The following is a 24,853-nucleotide window of genomic DNA, read 5'->3' as shown; positions in this document are numbered from 1 at the left end:
ATTTTGGCTTCTTAGTTACAGTGCACAGCCAAAGATGGTTGTGCACGGTAGCTCAAAGATAAAGTATAATAATAATATTTTGTGTTGTGTTCACACTAATTAGAATATTTTAATATTTTCTTTTCCCTTTTTTTTTTCTTTCTCCTTGTTTCCCATTTCTACTCGTTGCTCCTCTCTCCTCACTCTCCACAGCCATTTGCTCTTCGTCTTTTCCATCGGACCTCGTCGATCATGCTGATCTCGCCTGCCCAACCGTCGTTCTCACAAAGGTGAGAGCCAATGAAACCACCAACTCCAATCATGTGTATCGTAAGAGGCTTGATTGGTTTCCCATCCAAATCTACCCTCGCTGCCATTTTTCTCTCTGTTTGAAGCTTTTCTTGAAGTTGGTTTCTTTGCTTTTTGAGCACTGAGTGCTTCAAGTTCCATGATTGGTTCAGAGCTTTGACCTTCTCAATTCCATGGGACAACAGCACGTAAAGGAAAAGCAAGTTCCATGGTGAATTAGTCATCCTCTAAAGTCAATCACAAGAAGAAAGGTGGTCGATCCAAAGCCAACTCTTTGCTTAGTGGCTCCATCGTGTTGAGAAAAGTGAAAGGCAAAAATACCAAAAAGTCTCAGGTTCGGGTTTAGGTGGTTTTTTTTTATGTTGCCGTGGGTTTCATTTTTGTGGTTATGGGTTGATTTTCTTGAATAGTTGTGGGCTAATTTTGGTGGTTGTGGTGGCAGTTGTATGTTTTGTATTTATTTATGTACGGACCGTAATCTAAAGTCGGCCCAACACCCTGGCCTGCTATCTCAAACTGACCCAACCCATCTCAGCAATAAGCTGAACATTGCCGAGATCACGAGCCGGACACCCGTCTAGCCGTGGATGAAAGGTAGTGCCTTGGGGGAGTCCACCCACCAAGCACACCTTGGCGTCTAGTGCAAGTTCCAAGAAGGTCATCTTAGAAGCATGTAGTGTGTCCCATCAGGACAAGAATATGAGGGTGGGAGTGGCCCACTTGCTTGGGAAAGACAACCCTTCATCATGATGAACCCACTAATAGGAGATTATAAAAGGAGAAATGGGGAGGTTAGAGAGGGGGTTGGAAAAATTGGAAATAAGAGAAAGAAAGGGAGAGTGAGGCACGAGTGTGGAAAGGAAAGATTCTTTGGGAAGGTGAAGAGCTCTATTCGAGTACCAAATAGAGGGCTCGGTAAGTTAGCCCGTGTCTCCGCTGGGCCAAAGCCATGAGAGTTTAAGGCCCAACAAACATTCGCTTCCATCAAAAACCTGTAACATCATCTCTTAGACCTCCCACTGTGGGATAAGCCCAACCAAGAACAGAAATAAATTGGAAGTCCACGCCTAAAGTTTCCATCCTATTAGACTCAGCCTCCACAATTGGCGTTGTCTATGGGAAATCCTACTTCGCTGAAGGTTTAGAGTTGACAAAGGGGATTTGTCAGAGGGAGAATCCATGTGCAAATGAGGAATCGGCGGGGTCTGGGGGAAACCAGTCAAAGGGATCGTCCCAGGCTTAGAGGCTGATAGAGCAAGAGCATAAGAGAGAGCGTCGCAGTCAGGAATGGCATGAGACTCGGGTGGATTCACATGCAGCCTTGTTAAAAGGAGAACGAACCGTGTCTTGAGAGCCCAAGGCGTTGGATTACAATGACTGAAAACACGAGATAGAAAGCTTGCGAAGACAAATCAAAGAGTTAAAGCTTGAGATGAGGGGTAGAAGCTAGAGAATGAACCCCTAAGAGTCCTCCCATAAGAAAAACTCCACAAGTGGGCACATTAAAGGATTGTCATACCAGGGACATTATCAACTGTCGAGGGAAAGATCGAACGAATCTAGAGGCCACGGTTCGCCATCACCGAGGAGAGAAAGACGTGGACACCTTAGCGCTACCTTGGATGCCATGAACCAAGCGCTCAGGAGAGTTGCTAGGTCACCATTTTTCAAGGAAATAGAACGTACAGAAATGCCGAGGCACTTTACTCACCTGTCATTCGTCTGTTATTATGGTAAGACCGATCTGATTGAGCATGTTTGCCACTTCACTCAACTCATGGCCCTCTATTCTCAGAACGATGGACTTTGGTGTAAAGTGTTCCCTTCCAGCCTCGGACCCACGGCAATAAGATGGTTCAACGTCCTAAGCAAGGGTTCCATCCATAACTTCATGTAATTAGTCCAAGCATTCAGAGCACGCTTCGTAACATGCAGCCAAGTCCCGCAGCCCATCGATGCCCTGCTATCTATGAAGATGGGAAGTGGGGAAACTCTCTAATCAAACGCAAACCAATATTGGGAGTTGTATAATGAGATTGGAGGAGGCAATGAGCAGGTGGCAACGACCACTTTCAAACTGGGGCTCCCCCAGGACTCCGAGTTGAGAGACTCCTTAACTATGAGGCCTCTGAAGAGTATGCACTAGTTAATGAGACGGATTGGAGAGCATAAAAGACTAGAAGAAGACCGATTACAAGGGAAGGGGAAGGCCTCTGTTGCTTTTCAATACCAAAAGGAGCACCAATCTAGGGGTTTCCAACCAAGGCCTCGAAAAGATGCAAGGGGACAAAACCCCGATGACAGAGCTAAGGGGGTAAATGTAGCATTCAAAGAACCATTACATAAGATCTTGGAGAGAACAAAGCACAAATCTTATTTTCGATGGCCCAACAAGATGGGCAAGGATCTAGCCAGAAGAAACCAAAGCTTGTATTGCACGTATCATTGAGACAATGGGCACACTGCCAACAGTGCAGGACTTTCAAAGACCACTTGGTGCAACTTGTCAGAGCCGGGCATCTGAGGGAGTACACAGTCGGTCAGGGAGGAGATACCATAGGACAGACTTCAAGAAGCCAAGGGAGTGCCCTACCTTCCCCCCCCCCCCCCTCTGGATCATTGAGGTTACTCACGTGGCATCCATTAGGTGGGCACCAGTTGTTGAAGGGGGATTCTAAGCATCACCCCCCAATAGGAACCGGAGACCTTGGATTGTCCTAAGAAGAGGCCTGAGTCGGCCAAAGAGAAAATATTCTCTGACGACATCAACCTAGAAGGGACCACCCAGCTGCACGATGATATATTGCTTGTGACCCTCAGGATTGGGGGTTTCCTCGTGAAAAGGGTAATGATTGATCAGGGGAGTGGGGCTGAGATAATATACTCAGATATATACAAGGTCTTGTGCTTAAAAGCAGAGAACCTCACGAAGTACGACACTCCACTTGTGGGGTTTGACGAATAGATAGTAACGTCAGATAGGCAAATTACGCTCCCGGTGGTAACTGAGGGAAAAGAGTTAATGGTGAACTTTATAGTGGTAAATGCGTTCTCACCGAACACGGCAATTTTGGCTAGACCGTGGATCCACGCTATGTGTGTTGTATCGTCCACGCTGCACGCGAAGGTAAATTTCCCCTCCAAGCAAGGTATTGTGGTAGTGAAAGGGGACCAAAAAGCCGCCCGACAGTGCTTGGTTGCTGCTATCAATCATAAGATCAAACAAAAGGAACAAGTAGAGCTGGGCTCACTATAGCAATTACAGTGCCCCTCGGAATCTAATGGGGCTAACAATGCCAAGGAGCTAGTCGATGTCAAAACTTTGCCCTATAAGGATAGGTACTTCTGGATAGGTAAAAGCCTCCCAACCGAAAATCAAGTGAAGATCCTATTATCTCTTACTCAAAATTTGGAAGTTTTTGCTTGGAGCCTGTATGAAGTGCCCAGGGTAGATCCATAGTTCATAGTGCACAAGCTAAACATGGATCCCTTATTTCCTCCCAAAATGCAAAAGCTGAAGCGATCCTCCAAGCACCACGCAGAAGCCGCGAAAGAGGAAGTGAAAAAGTTGAAGCGGGCATTGTAGACACCACATTTTGTATCCCTTACGGCTCGGGCTCCCATTCCCTAATGATGCTCGAACTCCAAGGCCCTAGGCTAATTTAGAGCCCAATCAGATATCAAATTGACTTAAAGAGTGTTAAAATGGAAAATATAACCTTTTAAATAAGCAAAAATCTAATTTTGGAAATAAAATGACCAAAGTGGCCCTTGGCCTGCGTACGTGGATCGCGACTTGCATACGCGAGCCAAAGCATGCGTACGCAGGCATGTTCTTATGTACGCAACTAGGATTTCAGAAACATAAAAAAGGAAAATTTTCTGCAATAATGGCTAAGGTTTGGAATGAATCCCACATCATCTGGAAGCAATTCCAAACCCCATTTTTTTCAAATATAAAAAGCCTTATATGGTATATTTTCAAAACACACAGAAATTCCAAGGGAAAAATATAAGATTCACTAGAAAATAGTGAATCCAAAGGGAGTTTTTCACAAAACACCCTCAAGTCAATTTTATTTGATTGGGACATTTTCTGGTCCCAATCTTTTTAGTTTAACGTTACTAATCACTTTCTTATTGGTTTGTGAATAGACTTGATTAAGGGGAACGGTCAAAACCAAGATTGGAAAGCTTTTGTTTAAGGTATTGAGTCTAACCCTTTCTTTTTTTCCTACTTTTCTTTCTGCGTTTTAAATTTTGTTTCTTGCGTAGTTTATTTAAGTGTATGTCTACTTAAGTTAGTTTTTTAGTTCTTTTCATGTTTTATGCACGTTAGGTTATTAGATATTCATTTTAAAGTTCGGCTCTGTTTTTGCCTTTTAAGGTTTTCTAGGCAAGGACGTGCATACGTATAATCTTGCCTACAGGCCTGATTATGAGCACACAAGCCTGTTCTAGCGTGACTGATGTAGTTGTCCAAAAACCCTAAATTTTTGTTTGTTTGTTTTGCTTCTGCTTTAACATGTTTATTTGTTTAGTCTCTTTTCCATGCTTTTATGCTTTCAATGCCCATGTTTCACACGTTTAATTGCTTGGTTTGCTATCACATATTAGAGTTAAGGGTTTGTTTAGTGTTTTCCTTGTTTTGAAGATATGAACATGCATTCACATGCTCATGCATAAATGCCATAGGTGCTGAGTTGCTGCAAGATAAGTAAAAGGTAAGTCATGCATTAGAAATGTTTATGCATTTGTGATATGATCTTGTTTTGGTGTTAGAGATGAATGTGAATGCTTGGATGAATCACATGTTACTTGGATCTTTCCATATGCTTATGCTTTGCCTTTATTTGATTATACATGTTGCTGCCTTGAATATGCTTTGATGCCATATTAGATGAATGCTAGGGTTGTATACGTGTGGTCGGTTTCTTATGCTTTACGAATGGATATGTATGTGTTTTGAGATGATGATGCCATGTTGTATGCCAGATGCATGTTAGTGTGTGTGTGAGTCTAGGACATAAGCGTTGAGCTAGTTTTTAATAAGGTTAAGACACAAGACACAATGATAGGAGGCCAACCTTAGGATTGGACGATCTTAGGTTCCTAACACCTTCCCAATAGCGTACCTAAACTCCAAACTCATACTCTGGTAGTAAGATCAAAAAGTCCTTCCTCGAAGGGACGCTATATATATAGTTCCTAGACCATTGTAAAAACTAGGTGGCGACTCCAAAAACAACCCCTTGTGTCAACAGGCAGGGGCTATCAAAGAAGTGTTCTCCCAGATTGGTTAGCTAACACAATGGTGGTGAAGAAAAAGAACGGGAAATTGAGGGTTTGCATTGACTTTACCGACTTTAACTGAGCATGTTCCAAGGACTCGTTTCCCGTCTCGAAGATAGACCAATTGGTGGATACCACTTACGGTCACCCAAGGATAAGCTTTTTAGACACTTTCCAAGGATATCACCAAATAGCCCTAGCCCCGAAAGACCTTCCCAACTCATACTCTGGTAGTAAGATCAAAATGTCCTTCCTCAAAGGGACGCTATATATATGGTTCCTAGACCATTGTAAAAACTAGGTGGAGACTCCAAAAACAACCCCTTGTGTCAACAGGCAGGGGCTATCAAAGAAGTGTTCTCCCAGATTAGTTAGCTAACACAATGGTGGTGAAGAAAAAGAACGGGAAATTGAGGGTTTGCGTTGACTTTACCGACTTTAACTGAGCATGTTCCAAGGACTCGTTTCCCGTCTCAAAGATAGACCAATTGGTGGATACCACTTACGGTCACCCAAGGATAAGCTTTTTAGACACTTTCCAAGGATATCACCAAATAGCCCTAGCCCCGAAAGACCAAGATAAAACATCTTTCATCTCCCCCGAAGGCAACTACCATTACACAATTATGCCCTTTGGTTTAAAGGACGCTGGGGCAACTAGGATAAACAGTGATTTATCTATTGATGATAAGTCGCCCCAACGTTCTTTAAACCAAAGGGCATAACTGTGTAATGGTAGTTGCCTTCAGGGGAGATGAAAGATATTTTATCTTTGTCCTTTGGGGCTAGGGCTATTTGGTGATATTCTTGGAAAGCGCCTAAAAAGCTCATCCTCGGGTGACCGTAAGTGGCATCCACCAATTGGTCCATCTTTAGGACGAGAAACAAGTCCTAAGCCATGCTCGGTCAAAGTCAATAAAGTCAACGCAAACCTTCAATTTCCCATTCTTTTTCTTCACCACCATGGTGTTAGCTAACCAATCCGGGAGAACACTTCTTTGATAGCCCCTGCCCGCTTTAACTTTTCCACTTCCTCTTTCACGGCTTCCATGTGGTACTTGGCGAATTGCCTCGACTTTTTCCTTTTGGGAGGAAATAAGGGATCCATGTTCAGCTTGTGCACTATGAACTCTAGATCTACCCCGGGCACTTCATATGGGCTCCAAGAAAAAACATCCAAATTTTGAGCCAAAGATAACAGCATCTTCACTCGATCTTCTGTCGGGAGGCTCTTACCATCCAAAAGTACCTATCCTCATAAGGCAAAGTTCTTACCTCGACTAGCTCCTTGGCACTGTCAGCTCCATTAGATACCTCGGGGTACTGTAATTGCTATAACGAGCCTAGCTCTACTTGTTCCTTTTGATTGATCTCATGATTGATAGCAGCCACCAAGCATTACCGAGCTGCTTTTTGGTCCCCTTTCACTACCACAATACCTTGCTCGGTGGAGAATTTTACATTCGCATGCAGCGTGGATGGTACAACACACATAGTGTAGATCTATGGTCTTACCAAAATCACCATGTATGGTGTGAACGCATTTACCACTATAAAGTTCACCATCACCTTTTTTCCCTCAATTACCATCGGAAGCGTAATATACCCATCTGGCATTACCATCTTTCCGTCAAACCCCACAAGTGGAGTGTTGTACTTCGTGAGGTTATCTGCTTTTATACCCAAACCATTGTATAGATCTGGGTACATTATCTTAGCCCTGCTCCCCTGATCAATCATTATCCTTTCCACGAGGAAACCCACAATCCTAAGGGTTACAAGCAATGCATCATCGTGCAGTTGGGTGGTCCCTTCTAGGTTGACATCATCAAAGACTATTTTCTCTTTGGCTAACTTAGGCCTCTTCTTAGGACAATCCAAGGTCTCTGATTCCTATTAGGGGTGATGCTTAGAATCCCCCCTCCGATGACTGGCGCTCACCCAATGGACGCTACATGGATAACCTCGATGATCCTGAGGGGGAGGGGGAGGCAGGGCACCCTTTTGGCTTCTTAAAGTCTGTCCTATGGTATCTCCTCCCTAACCAACCATGTACTCCCTCAGATGCCTGGCTTTGACAAGTTACGCCAAGTGGTCTTTGAAAGTCCTACACTGTTTAGTGGTGTGCCCCTTGTCTCAATGATACATGCAATACAAGTTCTGGTTTCTTTTGGCTGTATCCCTGCCCATCTTGTCGGGCCATTCGAAAATAAGATTCATGCTTTATTCTCTCCAAGATCTTATGTACCGGTTCTTTGAATGCTACATTTATCCCCCCAGCTATGCCATCGAGGTTTTTTCCCCTTGCATCTCTCTGAGGCCTTGGTTGGAAACCCCCGGATCGGTGCTCCCTTTGGTATTGAAAAGCAATAAGGGCCTTCCCCTTCCCCTATAATCGATTCTCTTCCAGCCTTTTATGCTCTTCAATCCGCCTCATTAACTGGTGCATACTCTCTAGAGGCCTCATAGTTAAGGAGTCTCTCAGCTCGGAGTCCTGGGGGAGCCCCAATCTGAAAGTGGTCACTGCCACTTGCTCATTGCCTCATCCAATCTCATTATAAAACTCCTAATATTGGTTTGCGTATGATCAGAAAGTCTTCCCACTTCCCATCATCATAGATAGCAGGGCATTGACTCAGCTGCACATTACAAAGCGTGCTCCGAATGCTTGGACTAATTACATGAAGTTATGGATGGAACCCTTCCTCAGGCCATTGAACCATGTTATCGTCGTGGGTCCAAGCCTGGAAGGGAACACTTTACACTAAAGACCATTGTTCCGAGAATAGAGGACCATGAGTTGAGTGAAGTGGCTAACATGCTCAACCGGATCGATCTTTCCATAATAACAAATGAACGGCAGGTGAGTAAAGTGCCTCGAAAAATGGTGACCTAGAAGTGATCGGTTGGTCCTCCTAGTAGTGACCCCACAGCTGACAGCTGCTGAAACTTTTCTTATTGGAAGCCTCACACTAATTTTGGCTTATAGTATGAATAGTTTATGATTTGTGTTTAATAAACAAATATATATTTTTGTAGTTTAGTCCTTGTCTTGAAAACCAAGAATTGGTCATTTGAAAGGAATTGAAATTCATTTACCCTAATTCTTGAGATAAAATTTTCAATTCATATATTTGGAATCGAAATAGTAGCAATAAAAGTTATATTATGCTCTTTTCTTCACTATTTCTTCAATTGAATAGCCAAATATACTAAACAATGTAAAAAATCCAACATTAAGCTCAAAAAAAAAAAAAAAAATTCTAAGGTGTTAGGACATATGTGGAACATGTTAAGAACATATGTCATTTAGAATTAGCTAATATTTTAACAAAACGCACTTTACTTGTAATTGGATAGATCTAGGATGTGTTTAATACTTCAAGGAACAAGAGTTCAAGTCCAAGTATTGAAGTCATGCAAATCTGTCCAAGAATCAAGTGAAGAAGTACTGTTTTTTAAAGCTCTTCTATGTTTAGTCACGTACTTAGAGCCGTGCATTGAAATGAGAGATTGTTACTACATTACAAGTCCAATTATGTATTGGGATAAGGGTTCAATTGTAGGTTGGTATAAGGTACTAGGATTCCTTTACTTGTAACCGCTTATTTTGATAATAGTAGATTCTCGGGAGTGGTGACCTTAAATTCATTCGGTGGGGTTTTTGCCTTGGAAATTTTCTCCATTCGTAAACAAATCACCATGTCAAATTTATTTTCCACTGCATTTAGTTATTTGGTGATTTGTTTGTACTATCACGCGTATTGCATGTTAATTGACTTAATTAATTCACTTGCCTAATTAATTGGTTAATTTACCTTAAAGAGTCAATACATTCTTGGTCTATCATAAGGCATACAAGTATTTTGATTATTTTATAAAAATCTCAATTAATAAACTAACAATTTCATTACTTTAATTTCTTTTTAAAACAGATTGTCGTCAACATAGAATTTTGTACCACCAAATTTGATTATCGATAAAAATAAAATAAAAATAAAAATTCCTGTGCGTACGCTTGAATTATAATCTAGTTCAATTCGTATGTTTGAAATCCCAACTTCCTTACATAGAATGAGGATCAAATCGCTTTAAATTAGATCCAATTTCCAATTCATTTCTAGACATGTTATACCCTTTTTTACTGACAACACTAAATTAATATCCATTTTCTTTGGCATCTCCATATATCAAATACCAAAACAAGTTTCTACAAATATATATATAGAGAGAGAAGAAAAACAGTAGCACTAGTTGACCCAAATCCATAGACTTAAACTTTATTAAATATTGTCTCAATAGAAACTTTATTAGAAAAGTAAAGAATTGTTCACCCATACCGCCAATCTATGCATATGAACTTTAGCCCAAAAGTTTGATTTCCAAGTCCTCCACCAGAACTTGGACTGGAAAGCTCAATCTTAGATTAATGGGGGCCACCACTTCCATTGCAGAACACTGTCGGTAACTCAAAGTCTACCTATTGTATAAAACATTATGTACTCGGTGACCACTTTGGCCCATCCACTAATGAAACCAAACTTCCACATCGGACCAACCTAGATCTAATCTTACCACTCTTACAGTTTGTCAAAAAAAAAAAAATCCACTCTCTCCCCCTCTTAATTAATCTCTTACCCCGTGCTCACAAAATAGTGTTGGGCATAAAAATGTTACTTGGATTGGATATAGGCTAAATTTACATTATCACTAAGCAACTTACTATGTAACCCACGAAACAGCTTCTTCTTTTTTTTTCTTTTTTTTACCTATGGCATCTACTCTTAGGACACCAATTAGTTTTTAATGTTAACAAATATTTAACCTCATATCTCTTGTTCAACTATAAAAGACTTTAAATAACCCACAGTACTTAAAGTAACTACAAGTCTCAAAATGTTGGGGTCAACTATGTATCATCAATAGACAAATCAAGGCTAGCTACATGTTTTTTTTTTTTTTCCATTTTATTAATGTTATTTTAGATCTTTCTCTATTTTTTTTCCCCTTTTTTTTGTTCTCTTAATTTAAATCAACTCACTCCTTCTCATTGGTAAATTAATTGCTCTCATACATACATGATCAAATCATCTCAAGCAGCTCACCCTCATCTTTCCATAAATAAGGGTCACACCTATCTTTAAGCAAATTTTCTCATTTCGAATTCTATCTTGTCTTGTATTATTTCCACTTAACCATCTTAATATTCACATTTCAACTACACATTTTATGAACATGTTACTTCTTAACAGTCCAACATTCAATACCATAGGGTATAGCTAGAACTCTTGTAGTAGTCTTATAGATAAAAATTTTCATTTAACTTTGTAGGTATTCAACAATCACTCAATACTATCGATACTCTTCTCAACTTCATCTATTTTGCTTTTGCCCTCTAATTCACAACATTTTTAATCTCTCCATCCTTATAATTATTAATCCAAGATATTGAAAACTCTCACTCTATGGTATTTCTTAACCATCAAATCTTACAACCCCTTCATCTTTGTTTCTACTTTTACTAAAGTACATTTCATGTACTTTTTTTTAATTCTACTTTGCTGAAAGTCTTTAAAATCCATCTCTTCAAATTTCTTACATCACATCAGCTCCACATCTATTTTCGTATGCTAGAACTATATCATCTATATATAACCAATGGTCTACATCTTGAATTGATATAGTGTGCTTAACCATGATCACCACACCAGTGCAAAGTGATATGGATTTAATATTGATCTTTTATGTAAATTTATAGTGATACAAATTTGCTTGTGTTGTCTCCACTTATTCTCATACTAATTATAATTCAATTATACATATTTTTAATCAACTTAATATACTTTATATAAACTCCTCTTTTTTCTAAAACCCATCACAACACTTCTGTAGGTATCGTATCATATGTGCCTTCTCTGGAAATAATAATCAGATGGAGATCTTTGTTGGCTTTTCTATACTTTTTTCATTAGACACCTAAGTAAGAAAATAGCTTTCATATTGAATCACCTAAACATAAAACTAAATTGATTCTCTAATACTGTTGTTTCATGTCTAAACTAATGTTGAATCACTATCTCCAGAAATATCTTCCAAATGCAACAACTTAATTGATATTATCATCTAAGTTCACTTTATCACTTACCAAAGTACTTGAATTAGGTATCAGAATTATTTCATGAATATTCAAAGTTAAAAAAGTAAGTGATGTCTAATTCAAATGATGTATTCCCTCTCATAAACGTGGGGTGGAAATATTGTAAATTCAAGATCTGTGCATTTTCCAATAAAAAGATGGACTCAGGTCAAGACATCATTGTCATGGAGGTATGGAAATTTTTATCGATGGCCACCAATTAATGATCAAGACTCAAGTGGAGATCTAGTGGCCCTTACAAGCACTAATTCAGAGTTCTCATTATGCTTACAATCTTCTTTGGTCGTGGGCCATAATACACGTTACTTGTGGGCATACAATAGCTGGATTCTTGAGAAGAGACTGAGAGAGAAAGAAGGGAAGAGATGGATTATCAATTGTGATTGGAATTTTCTTTGGCGGTAGGCCAGAATCCACTTCTAGTTAGTGGTGGAAAAAAGATGGAATATGTCCCAAAATATGTGTGTGTGTGTGAGAGAGAGAGATTTTTGATAGGTTATCTATTATTAATATCATCGAACATTGTCAACAATTTTTACCCTTTTTTTTTCAATTAAGGGACCAATTTCTTCTTCCATGTCCCATTCCCATCTCTTTTTCAATTTCCCACTTATTTAGAAAGAGTGACCCAGAAAAAATAAATAATAGAAAAAGAGTTATGTGTATCTTTGGTTTCATACTTTCATTACAACCAATTGACAAAGTTAATTTTCCCAAGTCCCAATACCTAAGAACTCTCCCAAGTTTTAATGCATAAGAACCACACCATTCCAATTAGGTAATGCGGTTGAAATTATTAGGAGTACTCTTTCCTCTCACATGAGTGTGTAAGTGTGGATTCTATAATAAGTTGTATGCATGAGCCCACATTTGTTATGAGAGAACAAGGACTCTTACTATAGGAGTGAATAATTTTTTGTGTAATTTGTAAAATGAAACAATGCGTTTTTGGCAAATCTTTCAAAGATCAAATAAAATCAATTGATAGCGGGTTAGATAACCATATATCCCTTAAAATTGGCAAGATTTTTTTTTTTTTTTCCAAGTGTGTATGAGACCAAAATATTGCTTTCATGGCAGCTTGCAATTTTCGTTATTTTTCTTTTGCTTGATGTTAATGATGGAGTACATCAGCTTCAGATTTTTCTTTTTGTTCACACTCTTTGGTCTAGCTTTAGTACCAATGATGGTGGAGTCCACTGCCCATCACCTTTACATTCTTTTTTATGTTCATATTATTAGGTCTTCCAGATTCTGCTGTATCTTCTAGTTGTCTCAAAAGGAAGCCCATTCTCACCAAGGATTAGTCTTATCATTTATTTAATCCGCTGATGTAGGAGAAATTATAAGAGCCCTCATTTCACATTAGATTTGGGATACCTTTTCCTGAACTTTACTGAGGGGATCATCAATGCTTTATCATTTTTTTTTTCTTTTCAATTTCTTTCTCATCAATAATTTTCCTTTAAATTATTAGGGTACAGTATCAAAAAAAATTAGGGAAAACAATAAAGAAAAATCTCATTTATCCTCATTAAAGAACAAAACAGTGACTTTTTTTTATCACACCAAAAAAAAAAAAATCAAATATGACAATAAACAATTACTAATTATAATGAAAATTAATTCCCTGGTCCATTATTTTATGTCCATTAACCTATTTAAAATTTATCTTCTTATTCACATAGTCTAAAATATAAAAGGATGAAGTATCCTCCAATCTCCATGTAACAGACCATAAAGTATTTTCGATCAAATTTGTTCATTATTATGATGACATCTGCTTCATGATCTCTATGTACACAATAGAATTTTTGAAATTTATGACGATCACTTCATAATAGAGATAGATTGTTTTATGTATATGTAAGATTCTAAACCAAATCCTTAATTCAAAAATAAACGACTTTACAATTGAGGTAATTAAAATGCACAACAGTCCAACTATTTTTTATTAAATAATTTTCATTTAAGCCTTATAGTTTTGAATAAGTTTTATTTCAACCTTATAATTTCATATAGTTTTTATTTATTTTTTGGTATATATGCTCGTATAGTTTTATTTAAACTTTATAGTTCACATAGTTTCATTTAAGCTTTCATAATTTCAAATAATTTCATTTAAACGTTATAGTATTAGTATGAATAAATTTTATTTAAAGCAGTTGTCACGTGAGCATGAATTCGTGACAAAAGTTTTAAACGAAAGATTTTGAAAGTTTAAGTTTAAAAGATTTTATATTATCATTTTGATTAAAATTATATTCCGAAAAGTTCTAAAATTTTATCATTTATTTTAAATTGTTTTATTCTTCTCTAACGATTTTAGTTTTTTTTAAATAAAAAATAATAATAAACAAATTAAACCATGCATAATAAAATCATTCATAAATACTTATTATTTTGTTTTGTTTAGTAATTATTCTTCATTTTTGTAATACTTGTTAAATCTGTTTCTTAATTTATATATTATTTCTCTCTCTCTCTCTCTCCAAGATTTGAGTATCTGAAATAGTATAGCAATAGTGGCAAACAAATCAAAGTCAACATGTGAGACATTGGTGTTTCGATCATCATTACGGGAAGAAAAATATAAGAGTCGGGGGATAAAACAAATCTAACCAATAATTAGAAGGTCTACAGACCAACTGTTTAAACCACACAAATTGGTGTTTCAATCATCATTAAGGGAAAAATATGGGAGTTGGGGGGATAAAGCAAATCCGACCAATAATGAAAAGGTCTACAAACCGGCCTATTAAACCACAAATCAAGAGGTTCAAATGCCTTTTTTTTGTGTTGGGGGGGGGGGGTGGTTGTGTTTAATCCCAAACTAGTGACTGATTCCCCCAATTAACCCAATCCGACCAATCATTCTAGTATGGTTTTTAAAACCATGGTGATCACTTTTAATATCTACAATCTAATAAAGTGATGACATAAAATGTTTTGTTAGACTACATCAACTAAGTAATTAATAATGATCAATTTAAACTTTAAGAATTAAAATCATTCATTAAAATCTAGGGACAAATAACCTAAATTTCATTAAATGGCGTCCTTAGAAATTACAATAAAACTTGTCTAAAAACTTTATTCTCGTTAAGTTTCCTACCAAAACATAAGGAACCTTTAATACCACCAAAATATAACAAGGAAACTCTGTATACCACGTACCCTCAATCAATTACACTAACTAGAGAAGAGATTAAACCCATAGCCTAGTATACATTGAAACATTCGAAACAAATTTATATCTTAGCTATTACACCATGCAATTACCATTTGATTGTGAATTGTAAAAGATAGTTATATCTTAGCTATTACATCTCACAATCAAATGGTAATTACATGGTACAATGGCTATTGTAATTGAAAAAGATAGTTTTAGTAATTATCATGCAATTACTATTTGATTGTGAATTGTTAAATAGCTGTATCTTAGCTATTTCATCTCACAATCAAATAGTAAACTGTCTTTTACATCTTACAATCAAATGGTAATTGCGTGGTGCAATTGCACCAAATCCAAAATCAAAACATCAGCCATTACAGAAGACAATGATGGTGCCTCCAAGAAAGGAATTGCAATCTTTATTGCCCAATTTTTCAATTTTCTCCCCATCCATCCCCAGTCCCCACGCTTTATATTTGGACAAGCTCTATATTTCGACAGGGTTGGAAGGTGAAATTTTTCTTCAAATACATCCCAAGCCTACCTTTCAACCATTGTTGGTGTCAATTGTACATTAGAGTAATGCTACAAACAAACTATTTTATAACATTTTTACAAATTGCTGATGTGACGAATTCTTACTACAAACGGCTAATGTGACGAATTCTTACTAGTTCTAATATGGACCTATCACTAATATCACATTTTTATTTACAATAACTATTTGAAAAATGCTAAAGGCACATCAACGGTTTGTAAAAATGTAGTAAAATAGTTTGTCTATAACATTACTCTTGTACATGTCAAAATTCCCAAAACAAAATAAAGTAAAATAAATTATACTTTTCCACCTTAAACTATCATCTTGATTATACTCAATCCTCTGAACTATCAAAACGTAACCCCCTACTATTTTTTTTGGTGCTAAGCTAATAGAATTTAACATTGAATATCAATTGAACTCTCTCCAAATAGACATTTAGGAGGTAAATTAGTATTTCTATACTAAATTTCGTTAAATTTAATAAAAAAAACAGAGACAACAGAAGGTTAACTATAATATATTTTTTAAAATTCGTGGGGGTCAATTGTGAGTTTCAATACTTTAGGGGGTAAGTGTAATCGATGTGACAATTTATAGTGAAAAGGGGTAATTTGCCTAGTGCACAAGCCAGATTATGCTGTTCAGACTAACAAAACTGTAGTCAATAATTATATTTTTAAAAAAAACAAAATTACAAAGAAACATAACATTCGCTCACCAGATGGCGCTATGAAAAATTCAAGGGGTTGAAAAAAAAAAAAAAAAAAATGAAGAAGAAGAAAACCTCAAAATATTAGTCCAAACGCTCTTCATCTGGAAGAGCGCTGTTGGTGAGTAGTGCTCTAAATATAGGGATCTAAAAGCTCTCAAAAATCATCACTGATATCAGTCCTCAAACGAAAGGACCTCCTCTGAAACATCCAATATCTCCTCAACTTCAACTTCTTTTGCCTCGTACTCTTCCTCTTCATCGCTGGCTTCTCCATCCCTGAGTTTCTCCCTCTCGAGTTTTTCTACTTCGTGCAAATGCTTCCACTCATTGACCCACTTCTCCCATTCATCCTTCAACATCTTCCGCTTCTCACGATCTTGCTCACTCAATAGCATTGATACATCCTGATCCTCTGCCTCGTACTTCTTACTGTACTTCTTTAAGTTCTTTGCTATCTCTTCCTCTTTCTCAGGACTCAAGAATGATGGTGGTCTTGGGCGCCACAAGTACTGTCACAAACAGTATGAGAACAAGTATACAGCAAATAATTTCACATGTAATAGAGAAAACAGAAATTGAGTTAGTGCGTATACAAGACAAAATTTAAACCAAGAAACATTAGTGAGATTACCTGAAAGAAATGATCCTTCAGGATCCTATAAAGTAGCTTGCCATTGAAGGACCATATGTTGAAACCATTTTCCATCTCATGTACGGAAGTCACTGCAGTTGCAACATACCTATAGATGCAAAAAGGCCAAATATGACAAACAAGATAATAAGTAAAAGAAACAAGCTAATTCAGTGCAGGTATATTCTATCCATGAAATAAATATAGCAGTTTTGTGCAGTGCATTTTAAATTGAATAAATCCCAACAAAACTCCCCTAATATTGACATGACCAAGAAGATTCTCAAAATTACCTTCCGGTTGGATCCCATTCAATATCTGTTGCCATAAAATGCTCAGCTGTTGCCATGGTTTCAAGCTCATCAACATTGTAAAACTCCAGCTGTCCATTGAAACCCTTTAATCCTGCGAGTATAATGAAGCGCCCAGTAGGTGACCAGAAAAGAGCATTTGCCTGCTTCCCTTTCAGAGTAGTGAGCTTTTTAACCTTCTCTGTATTGTTTGCAGAGCGCATTGAGTAGAAACTTATATCAGGTCTTGGGTTATCACCATGGATAACGGCAAACCTGTGGCCCTTTGGCTCCCAAGCGAAGGCAATAATCTTGTCATTCTTATTCTCAAGCTCAAAAACCTCAATGGGAATATCTCGCTCTCTTATACGGAAAAGCTCAAAGCCTGTGTATGTGCTTTTTTTCGTTTTTGTATAGCGATCAACCTTAACAGCAAGATAATCCCCATTGCTTTGCCAGTACATTTTGCAATCACTAACACTGAAAAGATTCTTCTGCCTTAACTCATCTTTACTTGGGATTTGCATTAGACTCACCTGAGAATTAATTGAATGAAGTAACATTAATTTACCTTAATATGGAAATTAGAGAGAGCACAACTTGTGAATAAAAATAAATAAATAAATAAAACATATCCATATTAAAAAATACAGTGCTCACCCTAGCAGGATGGTCCCCCAATTCAGGAACAAAGAGTGCAAGAATTGGATCTGTAGGTGACCAACTGAAATCCACTACATTTTCTACCTTCAGGGATTTCTTGTCAATAAGTGAAAAGGTCTCTGTTTCATAGACAGAAATAATATTTTTCCCAATTCTAGCAAAATATTTGTCCTCTTTACCTCCTGCCCATCTGGAAAAATAATATTAATCCATTAGATTAATGAAAAATATTGAAAATAGTAATATGTGGAAAGGGGAGCAAGAGCTATCACCAGGTTTATGCAGATTAAAAGCAAAGAAACTCACCTGAAAACAGGCCATGACACCCCTGTAACACCACCAGTTCCTCCAATAGCAAAGTCATCAGCACTTCCCTTGAAATCTCTCATCACTTTTCCAGTTCTCACATCAAAAATATTTATCACAACCCTCTAAAATATAAATTCACATTATCAATGGTTCTGGGCCCAATTAATTTACAGTTTTAAGTAATAACTGACAAAGTAGAAAAACTCACATTCGCATCACGAGGATTACTTGGTTCATGGCTGCTATAGGTCACTAAATATTTCTCACCAGGGGAAAAATCAATCAGTTTAACCTGCAGTTGATACATCAATTAAATTAATATCAAGGATAAATGGTACCAATTTGAAACTGAAAAAAATAAAATAAAATAAATAAATAAATAAACCTGAGGATGAGCATAACGCATAAGGCGATTAAAGGTGCTGGCACCACCCCAAACAGCAGCACCTTGCCTGTGAACTGTTGCCAAGTAAGTCCCCAATGGGGACCACTGCACAAAACTTTCGGTCCAGAACTGTAAAGAAAACAAGTAGGACCATTCATCAAAGTGATATTTATATAATAAAAAAGGTATAAATTGGTCAATTTATTAACGTCAATTATTATGTTGCAGCAGTGAGCAGAAGTTCATTAAACATCGAAGTAGAAGCATGTGACACTAGGCCTTTAGTATCAAACTATGTGATAGTATAGAGAGAGAGAGAGAGAGAGAGACTCCGAACAACACATAATTAACAGTCTTATGTGATAGTATCTGGACAATCAGAAATACATTCCACTCACAGCACGCTTATAAACTGGCTCAGGCTTCAGATGCCTTGCATCATTCCATAAAACCTCAGTATCTGAACCAGCACGAATCACAAACTGATCACGAGCTTTTTCATCAGTCAGCCATTGTTGAAGATTTTCCTGCAATGAAACAACAGCATATTTAACATGATAGAAATTTTAAAGGGAAAATAAATAAATAAGTACTGCAGATAGAGAGGGAGTTTGTTTGCAGGCAATTTGAAGACAACATAAACCATCTACTTGGCCAACAATGAAGAATTCTAAAACCGCACACATTACATTTTAAAATGGGCAAAGAAGGCACCTTCACGCATTTTTAATATATTTTAATTTATATAAGATCTAATTTATATTAGTTGTAGAAATATGAGCTACAAACAAAATGCTAGATAATTTATAGAAAAAGGTTCTTTAGCATTAAACAAGCTATAACATTTTTTCTTTCACCATTGAAAAAATAAAATAAAACATTACACCAAAGAACTTTACAATATTCACAAATTTTCTCTAGTTGCATCAAAAATACTAGTGATAAAATGGAAATTTAAATACACAATACAGTTTTGGCTTGATATGGGGTGTGTAACTTATTACTTAAAAAAAATATATTGCTTTTGATAGCCAAGGACAAAGATACTTCTATGTTATTCTAATTTGGATTCTCAAGAGGATGGGGGAATCATCTAACAGAATCTCATGTTTATTCAAGCCTTCTAAGTTCTGAGTGTTCACCATCGTGAACATGATGTCCTTTTTATGAGATAAATCTTTGATGACCTATCAGAAGAAAAAAAAAAAAAATTGCAGTGTCTAGAGAGCAGTGTGAATGGTCAATCGAGATTGGAACCTAAACCATAATGGTAAATTCACTGTCCACTCTTTCTATGAATCTTTAAGAGGACCTAGGGGCAGTTTCCATGAAAGAGTATTTAATTAAAAGCTAAAAAGTTGGCTTTTGTTGTTCTTTTTTCTGTTATGCATATAGAGTCATAACTTCAGAAAAACCATATTGAACATGTCACCCTAGTAGATTGATGTTGCATGTGTGAACATAGTGGTGAATGTGTTGATCATCTGTTGCCCATTGCTCCTTTGCAAGGAATTATTGTCCTTTGCTTTTATGTTTTTCGGGTCCAAAAGGTGATGTCAAGGGTGGTGTTTGATACGTGCTTTCAGCATTGTTTAGTATAAAGGATGGAAACGAGAGGAAAGGAAAGGTGAGAATGATGTAGAAAATACAGGAAAAAATAAATCATCACTTTTCCTTATATGTGTTAAGGTAAGAAGGATGGAAAAGCAGAGAATTGAAAAGGCACCTTTTATTAATTGTCATCTTGTGTAGAATTTTTTCAACAAACTAGAGAGTAAAACCATCAATTCACCTATGCATTACATTTTGTAAAATAGTCAAATCCTCTTTTTAATAAAATATATAGCTAAGGCTAAAAGAAAAACTAAAACCCAAATAAACACTACATTTGACAGGCTGACATATTTCCAATAAACAAGTTAATGAAATATCAAAACACTTAAAAGAAATCTAATGCTGAATTTACCAAAGTGACCAAGCTGGGGAAAAAAAATCTCCACAACATACCAATTCAGTAAAGCAGAAATCTATAAAATGAATTTCATAAGCCACCATGCAAAAGATGATAAGAATATAAATAATTTCACACATGTTTACACAAATACAATGACTAAATTTAAAATGGACAATCTATATATAGTTAAAAATCATAAAAATGATAATTTCAGAAAACTCAAAATGCATGAAATATTTTTGCTCTTATATGATAAGTAATATTTGTAATAAAAAGATCATGGCATAAGAGAATAGTGGAAAGATACCAAAAGAAAAGGAGCAGAGAGCTAAATTACCCCTATATAAATAGCGAATGGTGAAAATTCAAATCATGGCTTTTAAGGGTAGTAAATTTTAAAGGGAATAGTAAGCAGCTCATAATAACATTTCAAGTATATTTTAAGGACAATGACAGAAAACATGAAGCAAACTGAGAGAAGAAATTACCCCTGGAGTATATGGCTTAAATTCAGGAGGGGCCCACTCATCTGGAACTTTCATGAACCTATCAAAATCATCAAACATGTTCACTGCAAAAATGTGAGCCTTGTCCAACTTGTACCCATTTGTCTTCTCCTTTGCAAGCTCAGCTTCCTACAATAGTGATTAAAAAAAAAATTAACCAAATAAAAGTAAATGAATTAAACCACACTGCTTGACACAACATTATACCCCTAGCAAGGGTTTAAAAATGTTTTCCTAAACAGTAACAAAAACTAGCAACAGGAATATAAAACAGAAACTTTAACCAATAATCCAATTGCCTTGTATATAAGTATCCAAAGGTTATCAGTACACAACTCATTTTTCAGTCAAGCTTTTGTCCCTCCACAGGACAATGGACAAGCAAAGTTTAGAATAAATGAAGCAAATGCCACAGCATTGGACAAATAAACCTAATAACCAATGAAGCAAATTCCCAAAAATGTCTAACGATGTAGGAATGTGAAACATTGATCACAAAGTTTACGGGCAGTCAAATTCAATCCATAGACTTTCAGATTTGAATCAGATATTCTATAACCCATTAAATCTAAATATCATGGATCAATTTTTACACCCATTAATTCCTTGGCCGTGATGTGGATCGTTCAATTCTCTTTAACATTTAAAAATTAAAAATTAAAAATAAAAATAAAATAAAATAAAAAAACTTCCAATAACTATATAAATAAAGAACTGCCAGATATGTTATCTGTAATCTCTTTGAAACAAAGTCCTGCATGGGTGCGCAATTGTTTAGAGTAGATGGACACATATATTAGTGAAACTATGAGTACTAAGGCACTTTCAACAGGTTCAACCCAAGAATGGGTCAGGTTGGATCGGTAAGGTTGATGGGGGAGGGGAGATTTGAAGCCTGGTTCTCCTAGTAAACAAAAGCAGACTATAACACTAAGCTACAAGACTATTAGCAGACATAACAGGATAACCCATTGTCTTAAATATCATAGTACAAATATTTGGAAGACCTTTAAGCAAACAAAGAATTCTTTTTTCTAAATCACAGCAATGACTAGAGAGAGAGAGAGAGAGAGAGAGTAGTACCAGAGGAGTATTAAACTCAATAAAGCAATAGCCTAAGGTTTTCTCAGACTTAGACTCGGGATCGTATTCGACAGGCATCCAAAGGCCATCCTCCTTGATCATACCAATCTGACTGTAGATTTTACGAACAACGGTTTCAAGCTTCCCAAATTTTTCCCGAGTAACGACAGGGAGATTATCAACAATGATAACATTGCCAAACCCAGTGTTCAACTCCAGATTATCCCCTTGATAAATATCTTCATCATCACTACAAGACATTGCAATCAGTAATCAGAATCAAAACAATCATACATCATCAACTGGAACAAAAAACCACATGTAATTGACAAAAATAAATTGAGTAAAAAAAAAAGAAAAATCAGGCTTTAAATCTTTAACAATTTTCTCAGCAAATCAATTGAACTATAGTTCAAATAAGCTCAAATTGGTAAATTTCCTCAAATTCTCAAATAGCGAATTCAATTAAAAATATACTGCTCACTCTATTAACATGCTATATCCAAAATATACAACATTAAACAAAGTGGAACTTTAGGTACCATGAACCAAACAGAGCATTAGGTTTTCTCGGGAAACAAACAGAAGGCGAAGTATTCTCAGTTAGCTTTTTTTTTTTTTTTTTGGTTTGGTTTTGAAATCGTTACCTTACGATGCTGAAGTCTTCGCCGGGAGGGAGGCGAATGGAGTCGAGGTCGAGTTTGTCGAGATCGATTCCGAGGTTTGCCGCCGTGGCCTCGATCTCTTTCATCACCATCACGTCCGCCATGTTTGCGTTTCTTGTTCTATTTAGGCTCTCTCAAACTCCGTTGAGAGCGCCAGAAATTGGAGCTGTGTGAGAAATATTGTGGATTCTAGAGAGAAGAGAGAGAGAGTGTGTGTAATGCGAGAGATAGAGTTTCTAGGGTTTTTGGTTAGAACTTAGAAGAAGATAATGAGTTCAGTTGAGGCGGTGAATTACGGAAAAACCCAATAGTAGAAAACTGGGCCCGGATTTTTTGTGGTTTAAAAGTTGGGCCTTGATCAACATGAGATAAATTGTAAGCGATGTCTGAGCCTCATCTATAAAGCTTGGATCCGATCCACTTTCGGACTCCTTCTATAATCTTATCATAGAATTTTAAAATGGTAGTATATAAGAGTATCCACAACAGTGGACTAAAAATTTAGTTAATTGGCACTACAAGAAGTTACTTTATCTATTTTACTTATACACATGTTATAGCAGTAGATCTATTTTATAATTTAGACTATTCTTCAGGCATAGACAAGGAGATTATTTTACCCGATTCAAAAAAACTTTTATAATTTAACCCATAAATTCATTACTATTCTTTCATTTTAACATTTCCCATAGTGTGTACAAGACTACAGGTGTGAAAATATGAACTGTGTATGCCACTGATTTTTTTGCCTCTATGTGTGTCACTAATTGAGTCTTCTTCTTTTAGTGTTTAAACTTCACTCTTTATTTCTCCTTATCATCATTACAAGTTTTTTCCTCAAAATTGATCTTTGCCTCTAAGTTATATAATTATTCCTCACCATCATCATTTTTTTATCATTTTTTTTCCTTTGGGCTTGAATTTAGGTACCAAATAAGTTGTTCCAACATTGTTTTGTTTATAGGAGACAATTTGAATTGCCATGTAGGTAATGTACTACTTAAGTTTTCCCTTATTTTTAAACTAGAATTTGCTCTTAAGTTTAGAAAGATTATAATATATTAAATTTGATAATTTTATATACAATATATTTATGAATTACGACTAACATATGAATGCAAAATTTTTATTCAGCCTTCCCAACTTAAAATTCTTGACTACTCCCTTAGTTGACTCAACCCCATTGTAGAGCCCCCTCGCTTACCCAATCACTTCTTTTTCTTTTTTTGCTACTCTAGCAACCATTGTTGTTAAAAATGAAGACATTGTTTGTGCTAACTTGGATAAATTGGCCGCATGGGATGATTTAATTAGGGAACCTATCAAACAACACATAAAATACTTTACTTAAGTTTTGCCATTCTTTGTAAATTTTTGTATTTTTGTGTGTGATTAATATATTGACTTGATCATTTTTGGTGATTAACACTCCGTTTGTTTTAATATAAAATATTTTCACATTTTACAATGTTTGTTTTGTAGTAAAATATTTGGTCAAAAGTAAAATATGACTAAAGGTCTTTCCTGTGACGAGATCAAGTCACGTTTTGCTAGAGGAGGCAATGATCCGTCCATATATATAACCAAATCATTGCAAACAAGAAGTGGGATAAATTGATGATACCATAGAAGATAATTTTTGGAATCCAATGGAAGAAGATAAGGAAGATTGAAGACTCATATGAAGACATATAAGAATGAGGTGACAAAAGAAAAGAAAGAGTTGGAAAAACTTATTGTTGTGGATGTGTTCCAAACACTTGATCTTTATTGTGAGGCCTATATTGGTTAGGAGTGTGCTCTTTCATATGTTTATAAAATATTATGGACCTCTTTTGATATTTTAAGATACGAGACCTAGTGTGGGCAAGAGCCCCATCTATATATCACATGCTCGTTCCACCCCATCTCATGTGTATTAATCCATATTACCTTGGGCCTTTTGTTTTTTTCTCTTTTCCAAACTTTTTGGGCTTTTTATATCCATGTGTAATAGTTTGGTTCAACCGGTTGGAGAAATCTATTATTTTATTATCATTCATATTAATTGCTTTCTTGATCATAACAGTGGTGTATTGTTCTTTTCTTCTCCTAAAAGTCTTCTTGCTCTCCAACATAGTTTTCTCTTGCTTGACGGATTGAAGGAAAGATAGTATTACAAACTTATTCTTAAACCTCTATGTGTGGAAGTGTGCCTAA

At 36.3% G+C, this 24,853-nt stretch overlaps 1 protein-coding gene across 1 annotated transcript; it reads right to left on the bottom strand.

Annotated features, from left to right (window-relative positions):
* Positions 1-16,088: 16,088 nt before the first annotated feature.
* On the bottom strand, positions 16,089-22,926 carry LOC115974801 (eukaryotic translation initiation factor 3 subunit B-like). The gene is made up of 11 exons (XM_031095324.1): positions 22,637-22,926; positions 21,990-22,239; positions 20,889-21,035; positions 18,845-18,973; positions 18,447-18,575; positions 18,270-18,353; positions 18,059-18,183; positions 17,750-17,942; positions 17,093-17,625; positions 16,800-16,908; positions 16,089-16,677 (listed from the first exon to the last, which is right to left on the bottom strand). Exons 1-11 carry the CDS (start codon positions 22,756-22,758, stop codon positions 16,342-16,344), a joined length of 2,157 nt encoding a protein of 718 aa, XP_030951184.1. The 5' UTR covers positions 22,759-22,926; the 3' UTR covers positions 16,089-16,341.
* Positions 22,927-24,853: the final 1,927 nt, after the last annotated feature.

Source organism: Quercus lobata, chromosome 2, assembly GCF_001633185.2.
Source record: "Quercus lobata isolate SW786 chromosome 2, ValleyOak3.0 Primary Assembly, whole genome shotgun sequence".
In the NCBI taxonomy this organism is placed as follows: Eukaryota; Viridiplantae; Streptophyta; class Magnoliopsida; order Fagales; family Fagaceae; genus Quercus; species Quercus lobata.
The sequence above is the reverse complement of the archived record's forward strand: the minus strand, read 5'-3'. Positions and strand labels throughout refer to the sequence as shown.